The sequence below is a fragment of the Eutrema salsugineum genome, unplaced genomic scaffold, assembly GCF_000478725.1.
Source record: "Eutrema salsugineum unplaced genomic scaffold, Eutsalg1_0 scaffold_23, whole genome shotgun sequence".
Lineage (NCBI taxonomy): Eukaryota > Viridiplantae > Streptophyta > Magnoliopsida > Brassicales > Brassicaceae > Eutrema > Eutrema salsugineum.
In genome coordinates, this window is record NW_006256805.1 from 439,698 (window position 1) to 453,576 (window position 13,879).

Consider the following 13,879-nt stretch of genomic DNA (forward strand, 5'->3'; position numbering starts at 1 on the left):
TCAAAGAAGTTTGAAGTACTTGTTAGAACAGAGGCTGAATACTCCGATTCAACAGCAATGGTTACCGAAGCTATTGGAATTTGACTATGAGATACAATACAAAGTGGGCAAAGAAAACTTGGTTGCAGATGCGTTATCTCGAGTTGAAGGCACTGAAATCTTACATATGGCTTTATCAGTGGTGGATTGCGATTTGATGAAGCAAATTCAGGCAGGGTATGAAACGGATGGAGTTCTCAAGGCTCTAATTACAGAATTGGTAAATAAGCCGAACTCAAAGAAGCATTACGTATGGTCTCAGAACATTCTCAGACGAAAGAGCAAGATTGTGATCCCTGCGGATGGTACACTAAAGACCATGATACTGAAATGGCTTCATTGCTCACTCTGGTCGAGATGCAACACATCAGAGAGTCAAGAGTCTTTTTTATTGGAAAGGTATGGCAAAAGATATCCAGGAGTTCATACGAAGCTGTTCTGTATGTCAGCAATGCAAATATGATAATGCAGCATCACCAGGATTACTTCAACCATTACCAATTCCATCATCAGTATGGACAGATATATCAATGGACTTCATTGATGGCCTGCCTCTCTCATTTGGGAAATCAGTTATAATGGTAGTGGTTGATCGTCTAACGAAAGCAGCTCATTTTGTTGCATTGAGTCACCCCTATACAGCTGTAATGGTTGCCTAGGCTTTTTTGGATAACATATTCAAACTTCATGGGTTACCAGCCTCTATTGTGAGTGACCGAGATGCCATATTTCTCAGTGAATTTTGGAGAGAATTGTTCACACTACAAGGAGTAGCCCTTAATTACTCAAGTGCATATCACCCACAAAGCGACGGACAAACGGAGGTGGTGAACCGTTGCTTAGAAACTTATTTGAGGTGCATGTGTAGTGATCGGCCATATCTGTGGAGCAAATGGATTCCTTTAGCTGAGTATTGGTATAATACTAGTTTTCATTCTTCCACACAAATGACGCCTTATGAAGCAGTTTATGGACAACCTCCTCCTCAACATCTTCCATATCTTCCTGGTGAATCGAAGGTTGCAGTGGTTGCCAGGAATTTACAGGAGAAGGAGCAAATGTTGTTGATTCTGAAGTTTCATTTGCTTAGAGCTCAACACCGCATGGAACAACATGCTAAGAGGAAGCGTTCTGAACGAAGTTTTGCTATCGGTGATTTTGTCTTTGTGAAACTTCAACCATATAGACAAGGCTCAGTGGTGGTAAGAACAAATCAGAAGTTAGCTCCTAAATACTATGGCCCTTACAAGGTGATAGATAAATGTGGAAAAGTTGCTTATAAACTAGAGTTACCACCAACTTCGAGGATTCATCCAGTTTTTCACGTTTCTCAGCTCAAGCTACGAGTGGGTGATGTTCCAATAAGCACTCAATTACCATCAGCTGTAAGCGATGTTCTGGTTAAAGAACCTGAGAGAGTCATGGAACGTAAGATGGTGAACAGGCAAGGCCGTGCTGCTACAAAGGTGTTGGTAAAATGGACTGGTGAAGATGAATCTGAAGCAACTTGGGAATTTCTGTTTGAATTATTGCAGAAATTTCCTTTCGTTCCAACCATGAGGACATGGTTGCTTGGAGGGGAAGGATTTGATATAGTAAATAATACGCAGCAACTATACGGACACGTGGACGGTGGAACTTGAAAGAAGAATCTACGGTGGAGATTTAATGGAAGAAGTAACAGATATTTAGCTGAGTCAAGACGAAGAAGAAGATTCATTCTGAGAAAGTTTGTTACAGTTTCTTCTCATCTGGAAATTCTCTCTTGTAATTCTCAGTTCTTCCTCTACGTTGAATCTTTCTGTATCCAGATTCTTGTAAGTAGAACCATTGGATTCTTTGTTTGTATTGAACATTGGATTCAAGTTTGGTGAAATCGAATATAATTGGATTTGTGTGTGTCAGTCAGATGAAGTCATTGGAGTAGTTACGGGTCTTGCATCGTTCATATTCATCTTTGCCAACAAATCATGATTATATTTCCATTGATTCAGGTGAAGTCCTTCACTTGTTTGAACTGCTTCTATTCTCAAAAATATACATGAATTCCCATATCTTTTATCGAAAAACGATTGGCTAGAGAAATGATGGCTTCTTTAATACCTATCTGGCTGTGACTGGCTGGTTCTCTTGCCGAGGTGACGACATTAAACTAGTGAATTCACCAGCAAGATATTTCTTCAATTTCAAACAATCCTTAGTGTCTTACGCCTTCACTTTGTGAGCATGATTATAAGCTTTTTTGTCGTATACCTCGCTCATCTTATCAACCTTTGGCGGGCTGATGGAGCCCCCTTTGAGTGGTAGGAAACATTTTCCGCCATTTTGAATCTTTTGTGTTAGAGTTCAAACTTGTTTAACCCTCTTTCTACCATCAAATTGTTGTAGCTATCAAAATTTTGTAAATAAACTTATCGAAATACTTTGGCTTATATTTTATAAAAAAAAAATTGAATGACTTTTGAGCAACAAACAGATTATTGCTCAAAGTGAGATGAACGGATCAAAGATGGTTTTAGACAAAATGCAGGAGTAAAATGAGTTTAGTATTTCGTCCCTAAATGCGTTTACACAAGAACAATAACTAAAAATTGATAAGTGTTAAGTTTAGTGCTAGTTTTGATCGAGTGGAAAAAGTTGTCATGCTCCTTGATCTTACTTTTGTTTTAACACCCCGAGTCTGTGTTTAACTTTTTCAATTTTATTCTGCTTGATTCTCCACGAATGGCAGTTAATCTGGTGGATTCAGTTGTTACACTCAGACTTCTGATTTTACTGGTTTGAACAAGTCTTTGGTCTTTTTTTTTTTTTTGTCGACTTTTTCATTAAAGCCCATAAGGGCAACAACATACAAGATACACGTATTTGAAGCCTAGCAAGAAAACGAGCCCAGAAAAACATACACGTAACGAGCCCGATCTAGGTTAGAAGTTTATTAATCCGAAAAACGGAAAAAAAATCTGATTAACATCGGAAATTTACAACAAAAAGTTGATCGGAGGAGAAAAAGTTCTCTTCGTAAAGGATAAAGATGAGAGAACGAAAAGAGAAAAAAAACTCCTCCTGATTACCACACACTATCTTCTATTTGGTGAACAAGTCTTTGGTCATCTGGCGTACTTTTCAGCTTGATCCTCACTTTTTATGTCTTTCACTTTTTCGGCTTTTTTTTTTTTGCGTTTTACTTATTGGACATAACATATTACCAATCAATCCATCAATGAGAATCTTCAAACGGTTGAGATGATTGTGACTTGTGAGAATGGTTGAGAATTAATTTCCAATTTGTTTTTCTGAGATAAGTGCTAAAAACAATCAAAAGAAATATTTTTTTTTTGTTAAAAAGGCGAAGGAAGAGACAGTCAGTTGACACAAATCACTTTAAACCGTCACAACAACAACAACCAAAAAAAGGGAAAAGGAATCGAAAAGTCTTTTTCGAACTGGACAGTTTCAGTCTACATCGACGAGGTAAGTTCCATGGAATTGGGATTTGACATCGATTCAAGGGGTTTTAAATTAAAGGCTAAAGTTACGATCTAGGGTTCTTAGAGAAATTTTTATAATTTGCATTTGGTTTTGTTTTACTCTGAATTGTGTCCTCAGATTTTGATCTAATGCCCTAATAGATTTTGCATATGGAGGCCTCCTCGTTGAATTCTTTAGACATATCGACCATCTCGAAAGAGGTGGAACAAATGTCATTGACTCACCGTGTTGTCCGCCACAACAAGAGATTACGAGAGTCTAGATATTCTCCTTACGTTAAAGGGTCAGTGATATTCATTCCCTTTGAGAATTTATTTTCTTACTCAGTGAAAATATTAACTTGTTATATTTATTTGCAGGACTGCTTTCACCAAGATGGAGGAGAAGCAGAAAGAGGAGGCTGTGCAACTAGGTGTTGAGCTCTCGCTCTTTGTGGCTGAAGCAATGTTCCTATTATCCGATGACATACGTTCTGTGTCGCTGTTCTGTTTTTGGATATTGAGGCGTGCAGGAAACGGAGATTATCGTGGTCCTGCGGTAGGAAGGGTGTCTCGTGTTATACAATATGTGTTTGCAACTTATATCAAACCCAAAAAAAGAGTCTATCATGATGGTGGCAAATCCATTCAATGTCAACTGATAGGAACGTTTCAAAAGAATTTTATTTTTGGAATGAGAGGTTTGGCTCACATTGTTTCCATTCTCAAAATTGGTGGCCTAGTGAAACCGTCTGTTTTGGAACACTACAACCAAGAGCTGAAGAAGCTAGAGGAGAATTTGAGGTCTGTCAGGGATGTTTCAGAGGCGAATGGGTTTTCGAGGGAATTGATAGAGTTTAACATTCTTCACTTGTGGAAGTCTCTCTTTGAAACAACGCCCTTAAAGATGAGCCCTGATAAGACTATAATGATCGAGCTGTTTGGGGGTCTCCTGAACGAAGCAAGCCGGAATATTTGCTCTCGTCGTCTAGCTTCTTTAGTCATATGAATCAGAGTTTCTTAGCGCTTCTTATCTTATTGCAGATTGTTATAAACTTATAGTTATTCGGCTTCTATTTATGAAATCATAACGATCCATTGGATTCTCTAAATAAATGTGAGACAAAAGTTGTAAGTAGATAAAAGTGGTCGTATTAAGTGGCATTCCAAACTTTAATGAGTATGATTTAAAAGTGTATATCTCACTCCTTTACATTCTGTCAATTTTATGTTGATAATATCTTCTGTATAATAAACTCTAAATCCCGGCGTGGGATACTGGAGTTAAAAGCACATTTGTGGCATACACCAAATTGGCACTCCTTTCTCTACTCCAAGTGTCAGTAAAATAACTAAGCAGCTTCACAGGTCTTTCTTCACACTGTCACTTGATATTAGCAACATATACGTAATATTGAAAAGGATGAATAATTACAGGGCTTGATTTTATAACTGATCGACGACATTTGTGTCATAGAAAGTACATAAAGCATGATGATATCAATATAGCTGGAGAATTTTATCGATAGTTCGTTATTCTTGAGTGGTTTAAAAAATTGAACTTGGGTACTATGGCTACAGAATTTTCAGAAAACTGAAATGGAATTGAATGAAATACAAGCCGATTGGGCACAAAAGCGAGCATGACTTTTATGATGGGCAACAATCTCTGGAATGACTAGTAGTCTAGGATCTTGTGAAGTTTGAGGTTCCCTGCTTAACTCATTTCTTCTTTTGTGCCTGAAAAAAAAACTGATATATTACCCACATCCTTATCACAAACGCTTAAAGAATTTACAGAAATGGGCTGAAAACCATGAGAAACAGCATAATCGCTAGAGGACTGAGGCTGTGAGTAATTTGCCTTATGATTATGCTTATGTGGTTGGTGATGAGACAAAAATTGATCAACATCCTAGCATCAAACCCAAAAGAGAATTACAAACCGCAAATACCAAGATTAATGAACGGTTCTTTTTATTCCTTTTCTTATTTGTTTCAAGTTGTAATAAGGAGAATTGGTCTTCCTAGTCTTAAGGAACCAATCTCCCACTTTCCCATTCCCTAATGTTGAGGAATCGTGTGTCATCTCATCAACAAATCGTTCTTGTACTTTGCTTCTATTTAAGAAATGAAAAAAAAAAGAGTAGACTTTCTACCCCAAAACATTCAGTGTTATCAGTTGTTCTTTGAGCAATTTTTTAGCATTGAAGAGGGACTAATATTAGCAATTCTGGGTTGCTAACAGTTTGGTGTTGGGTTTAGGTTGCAAACTGATAAAAGCAACCTGTATACAAATTTCGAACATTCATTTTGGTTGTAAACAAGTTTTTAATGGAAAAATAGAATACATAAATCTTGTGTAAATCTGTTACTATTTAAATTTTTTTTTTTTTTGGTAAAATGTAAAGATTATATTACCAATTTTTGGTTTTTGACAAAATTACAAAGATTACAAAGAAAACAGATTAACCGAAAAACTACTAAACAACGACAAATAAGTAATAAACAACAACGAAAGGTTAAGAAAGACGGTTTGAGAGACAAGAAAAATAAAACCAAAACAACACCAAACGAGAAAGCAGCAGTCACACGCCGAAACGCGGACCATCCCGTTTTGCCGTTGTCCCGAAGAACTAGAGCTCTCATCATCGTTGCCACGAGCATCATCCCGAGACCAGCCCTCAAACCTTAGAAGTGAGACGCCTACAGCTTCTCCAAGAACTAACGGAATTTACTATTTAAAAGTTTAGAGTGGAAAGTTGATTGTTAAGCTAAATAGACGAGGGAAAAAAAAGTTTGTTGGATTTAAACGAGATAAAACAAAACTTTTTATTTATTTATTTATAAACTTCCTACATCAGCAAAGCTCAAAAACAGATGGAATAACTTTTTTTTTTTGAACACTCAGAGATGAAAATGCTTAATTCATTTATCTCATACGATTCTGTCAATATCACATTCATACTATAGTTAAATCTCTATAAATTAATAATATCAAAATTACAATATTATATTAATTTATTAAATTATTAATTTATTAATATAAAAATTAACTCAAAAAATTAATTTAAAACTTAAAAAATATATTAATTTATAGAAGTTATACTGTAATTTAATTTAGCAATATTAAACCATTACATCACATTTGTTTACTTGACAACTAGTTAAAGCTGTCAGTTTCAGATACTAGATCAGAAATGGATAAAATTCATTCTTTATTGAAAGTATTAGGGGCAAAGTATTACCCAAAGCCCACATAATAAAATACTATAATATCAACAATTCGACCTGATTGTCGCTAATTATTTTAACCCACTTATACAACAAATTCGGTAAAGAAAAACGGTTCCGAAAAGTAGATATACAATAGCTTGACGTGAAAAAATCTTATTTTTCATGTAAATAAAACTTATTGCTCTGAGCGCAATAACTTCCACCTGTTACTTAGATATTTCACCAACAAATATCCACACAAATTTAAGGGGAAAATTCTGGACCATTTAATCCTGGAAAGACACCTACAATGGCTACGTCCTTGACCTCTCTTTCCTCCTCCGTTGAAACCGGAGCACGACCACCGATCAACCGACACGGCCGCCACCGTCTTCCCCCTTCGCGCCTCTTCCCTCTCCCTCCTTATGCACCTTCCATCTACTCTGCATCTTACTCAGACATCACGAGCTGCTCTTGGAGACGACGCTCTTTGAAGAACATTTCTGCGCTCGAGACCTCTGATGGCACCGTTAACGTTGACGTAGACGATGACGAAGAAGAACAAGAAGAAGAAGCGTGTGAGCTGGTTAACAGAGCAGAAGTGTCAATTGACGGCGTTGAAGCTCACCTTTTAACGGCGGTAAAGAATAACAACGGAACTGGATTGCTTATACTCTCTGATGTCTTCGGCTTCCAGGATTCATCCACAAGCGACTTCGCTTATCGTGTTGCTTGCAATGGCTACAAGTATTATTCATCTTGTCCATTTTCTTCTCTCTATCTCAAATTTAATGATTCTAATTTCAAATTATTGCCTTTCTTGAGACAGTGTTCTTGTCCCGGACCTGTTCCATGGAGATCCATGGTCGAAAAACCGACCAGAGTCCGAATACGAGGAATGGAGAAAAGGACAAGACCCGAACCGGATCCGAGAAGACGTAACAGCGTTGACCAAATGGATGGTTGATGAATTTGCAGCGGCCGGGATCTCCAAGAGGCTAGGAGTGATGGGATTCTGTTTTGGCGGTGGACGCGTTGTAGACGTGTTAGCCGCCGATCAGAACGGTTACTTTAGCACCGGAGTGTCCTTCTATGGAACCAGAATAGACTCTTCGGTGGCCGGAGAAGTAAAAGTCCCGGTCTTGTTCATTGCCGGAGACAGAGACCCGCTTTGCAAAGTAGAGGATTTGAAGGAAATTGAGGAGAAAATTGGTGGTGAAGGGTCGAAGTTTGTTGTGTTTGAAGGAAGAGCTCACGGCTTTGTTCACAGGCCGGAGACACCGGAAGATGATAGAGACGCCGAGGAAGCTTTTGCCATCATGAGGAATTGGTTACATCATCATCTGCTGCTTGGAAACTAACGATTTTATTCTGTGCTCTATGTACATCCCGTTTAAAAAGAACTTCCGATTCTTGTAGAAATCTAGGTATCTGGATCCGTTTAAAATAAAACTTAGTTAACAAAATAGCTAGATAATCGGAATTTGCTAAAACCGATTATGAGTTACCAGATCAAATCTCAAGTCCTTTTGAGTCCAAAGTCCAATAGTGAAACATGCGTATCCCACTACATGCAATGGCGCCTGGAGATTGCAATGCCCAATTGTGACTGACTGACTGGTGGAAGTTGGCATCTCCAAGATCAGAAGCTGCTCTCACACTCTAGACTCACCTAACCAACATTAATCTGCCAAGTTCTTCCTCCTTGCTTGATACACTTCGCGTGAATGAAGAAGATTCTCCTCCAAACTCACTTGGAAAACAGTCAGACAAAGAGAGGATGCAAAAAAAAAAAAAAAAATAGTACAGAACAGCCTGATTTAAAGGTGCCACTTCTAACCACGCTTTCACGATGTAGGCACTACGAAATCCCGATTGGCGTCGTGAGTAATGCTTATCCCAATGGTCTACAACACTTGGAAGGAGAGAAATAACATGTTCTTCAATCTTCAATTTGTCCCATCTTCTCAAATATTCAGCTAGAAGACATCAAAGGCATTTCGGAGACTTTAATGTCTGTATGGCTTCGTTGAGTGTAGTTTCTGCTTGCACTAAAATCGTTTGTTACTGTTTTTCATTTTTCTTTTTGCCTATAGACTGGGTTTAAGCTCTTCGTAAAGTTCAGTGTTTATTTATATGATTTTTATAGTTTAGGACACACAAAAAGTATAATATTCAAATCCAACGGTTAAAAGATTCTATACGAAACCCTCTTCAATATAGTTTAAACCTTGAGTCTGGTTAATTTGTCCGTTTGCAGCCACTAGAGTTGCAGGAGACCAAGTAGAAATCACAATAAAAGTAATTTCTTTACTCAAAAGAATGTGTGGAAATAAAATCTCAACCACTTTCCATTTGTGTATTCCCTACACCATATGATCGAGCGAGAGTGATTTATGAGTGTAGTTAGGTTGTCTTGTGGGACACACACCAGTCACCAGGCCCCCTTTTTGTGTGCCTTGATCTGACCAAACACAAAAACTCTTATCCTCTTCTCCTCAAATTTTATTACGAGAAAAAGAAAAACTAACATGTAACTGAAAGCCAAAAATATATAGTTTCAAGGTTTCCTTACTTTGAGACTATGTTTTCTCGAGTGCTTCAAATTCTTGGAGTGGGCGTGTTTTGAGTAGTTATTGTTTCTGATCTTATTTGGGTTTTGCGTTTCTTTCTGCACGTGTTACTGCTTGTTTTTATTGGTTTGGATAAGTCTTCGGTTATAGTTTTCTTGAGTCTCATGTCTTTTCTTTTAGTGCACTTGCAGGGACTACAAATTCTTTAGAAATTGTAGTAGGTGAAACGTGAAACCGTGAAAACGGTTTGGCAATTTAGTTCTAGCTAGTGCTTTTGGTTCATTAGATGTGTTTACGTTTTGTATCCCTCTTATAGGATATTGTGTTTACGTTTTGTATCCCTCTTTAGGATATTGTGTTTACATTTTGAATTGTCTCTTGTTTTTGGGCGTATGTCTCCAGCGATATAATTTGTTTCCACCAACTTTATCGTGCATAAAACTTTTGGGCTAAGTTTTCGGGTTTATCCGGCTTTTTAACATATTTTGGTATTTTAATATATATAATTCTGACCAAAACAAAAGAAGACGATGAGATAATAAATTATTAATGATTGTAATGAGAACTGTTTTGATTTTTCCTTATGAACTAGATCTAATCGCTCATCGACGAAATGATAATGAAGAAAGATTTCACATGAATTTCTTTGACTCAAAGAAAAGAATCACGAAGATGTTTGAAAATTCCACAAATAAATCCACATTTTTGCTTATCTACAAAAACATTATGAAGAAAAAAAAAAAAAAATATATATATATATATATGTATTTATGATAACTAAAGAAGAGGGACACTAATTCGACTGGGATCGCGATCCTGGTCGTCTTCTTCGCCGCAATCATAAACAGATCTAACCAGAATCAACTGATCCTCCAAGTATCTCTGGAGCAATCCCCCTACCTCCGGTCCAAATCGTCCGCCGCAATTACATCCTTCCTCACATCTCTGGAGCCGCAAATCATCTTCGTAATCGGCGGATTTAGCGAACCAAGGATGGCGACTGCGGAGGCGGCTGAAAATCTCGGCGGCGCATAGGACAGGAATGGACGCGAAGAGGAGGGGGACTAGTAGAGGAGAGAACATGAGGAAGAAGACGAAGCGGCTCCGTCGTGTACGGAGCCGAAAAGCGTCAGTCAACATAATGACGACGGCGCGTGGCGGCGATTCATGGCCGGATTCGAGGGAGGAGCAGAGGTCGTCGTACGCTGTACGATTTGGTAATCAGTGGGAATATAACAGAGGAGCGAAGAAGAAGGCACATGACTTTGTTGGTTTTTGTATTCTATAAGACTTTATTTGACTTTTTTTAGACGATATTTGACTTTTAATATACTTCATTTTGCTGTAATGCGACTCGTTTTCTACTTCTCTTTACATATAGTTTGAGTCATTTAGGGTTTGACACATTTTTTGAATTTCAGTTTACAAAATAGACATCTTTTGAGTTGAGACACTCTTTATATTTTACTAGAGGATTGACCACGCCGTGCGTGAATTTGTTTCACTGATTGTTGGAGACCGATTCTCTCGGTGCTTTGTAGATATCCATCTTTCTTTTTAACAGGTTTAGCAATCAGACTTAGCACCAATTCAGGAGTTATATGAAATGCAATTAACAGATTTGGGCCACATATAAACACAGCTTAATATACTTTTTATTGGCCAGAAAAGTTTTAAGTCCAGGTGCTTAAGCTCTCTAGATTTGTTTGTCATCATAAAACAAATTAAAGAATGAAACGTAGAATAAAAAATTGATTGAGATTCCATATTCGTTCTAACAGCTTTCCTCCTAGGCAACATCGATATCTTCAACCTTCTCATGCTGGAACATATTGGAATCAACTGGGATCTTCCTAATCAGATATATTCCACTTTGTCCAGTTCTTATCCGTTAAATAGTTTTTTTTTGCACTTGAAATTTGAACCAAATTATGTGTAGGATATCAGTATGTATCATTCTCTTGGATATAAGTATGTGAAATGTCTCGATGATATGGCTTGTGGTTTTCCATGCGCTAGATCATGACCAATTTGTTGATAAGAAATGTCCAGCTGTCTTTTGCCTGAAACATGAGATGACATAATATTAGAATTCATTTATTATTAAACGGTAGATTAACATGACACTTGACAAAATTTCAGTCAATATATATATATATATATATTGACAGCCAAGTATTTAATATTGGTCTGATAGACCAAACCGATAGTACAGAGTTTATATACATAATATTTTGAGTATAGATCTGAGCTTTCTTTGCTAGTGTGTTTGCCTTTGTATTCTTCATACGTGGGACATGAGAGGGAAAAATAGTTAAATCTCTCTTACTCTTCATGAATTCCTCAATGTGAATAACGAATGCTGACCATTCGTCAGGTGCAGTCTGTTGCAAAAACTACTTCTGTCTTCTGATTATCTAGCATACAGAACATAGCCCAAATTAAAGTTTTCATCTCCGCATGTAGAGGCGTGAGACTCTGTCATACAGAGCATATCTATAACTCCTTCCTTAAAATAGTATCATCTTAATCCTGTTGAAAGATCCATTTCTTTCCAAAACACATCAATATAACACCATCAGCCATCATATATATAATGGGTCTTGGTCCCACACCAATGGCATTGGTTTGTGAATTTAGATCTTGTTCTGATTCTTGTGCCTCTTTCCATAAAACCGCTTCCGTTTCTGTAATTTTCAGGATAACCTGTGGATCAACATTCAGATTAGAGTAAACTTTGTCATTCCTTGCTTTCTAGATATAATATGCAATCCATAGGAACTGTTTATTTTTATCCTCTTTTGATAATTTCCAAAATAAATAATCGAAATTGCTGTAAACCGATGTCAATGAAAACACAGCAGGTGGTGTTGGTATCCGAGATAGCGCCCAAGTTTGTAATACAGGGGGACACTCAAAGAGTACATGATTAATTGTTTCATATTCTGCTCTGCATCGTGCACATTGAGTGTCATATTGTATACCCCATTTTTAGATCGTATCCAACACTCGTAAACATCCAGATAATGCTTGCAAATGAAATGTCTTAACTTTGGGGAACATTCTAGTTTCCATGTATGAGTTTGCATTGGCTTTATATCTGGACCATATAATACTTCTAAAAAAATATCTGAGAAATGTTGTTCAGTCTGATACCCTGATTTTACCGTATACCTATCGGATTTGGTGAACTGCCAGCCAATTTAATCTGGTTTGTATGTCCTACTAATAGGGATTCCACAAATAAATTTTACATTGGTCAATAATTGCAGTTATCAATTCTAGATTCTACGTATTTGTCATTAGATCAATCAGATGTTTAACCATGAGATTTGGGTAACTACAATTTGCTGGTCTCGGAAGAGAAGATGGAATCTAGGAACAGTTTCATACCGAGATAGAACATCCCGACCCAACTCTTTTGATAAATTCTTTGTTAACCAAAGATCTAGCTGAAATTATACTTCACCAGCCATACAATGACAAATATGAGCGTATGGGATCCAAGGGAATTGTGCTCTAAATATATCATCACTTAAAGACCTTCACAAAAAGTGAATTTGGCCTGTCAATTAATTGCCATAATTATTTTGCTAGAAGTGCGTTATTAAAGTCCTCCACCGTTTGGAAGCTTAGACCCCTTCATTTTTACTTCAGTCAATATGTATATATATCCACAATGATTTAATTAATTTATGAAGCATAGATGATCAATGATATCTTAAATAAACCAATTTTAGGTTTATGGGCTATTTTGGTATCATTGTAGTGCTTGTGATTTTACAGATCTGAAAAATATTGTACGTTTATGTTATATAAAAATTGATAACTAGTAAGATAATTTTTTAAACTTAAGATTTTGATTATATGAAATTTAGAAATTATTCATATAAAATATTCAGCACAAGTACACAATTGAGCTTGGATATCTGTAAGTTTACTAAGAATTATATTTTGATTTGTATTTAATAATAGCTCTGAAAATTCAAAATTTAATTATATTACTTTAAATTTCTTAAAATATAGGTAATTTTAATATAAAAATCAGTTATAATTACTGTATTTTACAAAATAATAAATCAGATATTAATTTAGATTTAATTTAAATATTTAAATGTGAATTTACAGAGATAATAAACAATATATTATTGTTTATTTTTATCATTATCAATCAACCTAAAATTTTAAATATTTATAATTAGTACTTATTTATACTTACATTAATATGAATGAACATATTAGGTTTATAATCGCAGCCTTTTTTGAATTAAAATTAATAGGCATATAAAATTTATATTTTCATAATTACAGTCATATTTAATACTTAAAAAATTAAATATATAAAACTAAATTATACTTAAACATAAAAATGAATCTTTATCATTTATTAAAAAATTATATCTATAAAAATATTATATTTAGACACACAAAACATAAATTCTATCACAAAAACATGATAAACAAAATAAATAATCATGTGCGGATGCACAAAATTAAATCTAGTCTATACTATTAAACACGACAAATTCTTTGTGTCCAACACACAAACAATTAAATTAGAGTATAGTTTATTAGGAAATTATA

The 13,879-nt window shown here is 36.0% G+C and overlaps 3 protein-coding genes across 4 annotated transcripts; 2 read left to right on the forward strand and 1 right to left on the reverse strand.

Annotated features, from left to right (window-relative positions):
• The first annotated feature begins 3,396 nt into the window (after positions 1-3,396).
• On the forward strand, positions 3,397-4,649 carry LOC18015384. Of its 2 annotated transcripts, none has more exons than XM_006397378.2 (3): positions 3,397-3,510; positions 3,669-3,811; positions 3,888-4,649. In XM_006397378.2, the coding sequence occupies exons 2-3, from the start codon at positions 3,678-3,680 to the stop codon at positions 4,513-4,515; spliced, it is 762 nt and encodes a 253-aa protein (XP_006397441.2). In that variant the 5' UTR covers positions 3,397-3,510; positions 3,669-3,677; the 3' UTR covers positions 4,516-4,649. The 2 variants fall into 2 exon arrangements, with proteins under 2 accessions (XP_006397441.2, XP_024010640.1); XM_024154872.1 differs by having other exon boundaries at positions 3,446-3,510; positions 3,646-3,811.
• Positions 4,650-6,994: 2,345 nt separating this feature from the next.
• LOC18015385 (carboxymethylenebutenolidase homolog) lies at positions 6,995-8,242 on the forward strand. Its single transcript, XM_006397379.2, has 2 exons — positions 6,995-7,469; positions 7,552-8,242. Exons 1-2 carry the CDS (start codon positions 7,033-7,035, stop codon positions 8,081-8,083), a joined length of 969 nt encoding a protein of 322 aa, XP_006397442.1. The 5' UTR covers positions 6,995-7,032; the 3' UTR covers positions 8,084-8,242.
• A 1,756-nt stretch (positions 8,243-9,998) lies between these two features.
• On the reverse strand, positions 9,999-10,685 carry LOC18015386. The gene has a single exon (XM_006397380.2). The coding sequence runs from the start codon at positions 10,433-10,435 to the stop codon at positions 10,073-10,075; it is 363 nt and encodes a 120-aa protein (XP_006397443.1). The 5' UTR covers positions 10,436-10,685; the 3' UTR covers positions 9,999-10,072.
• Between the last annotated feature and the right edge of the window lie 3,194 nt (positions 10,686-13,879).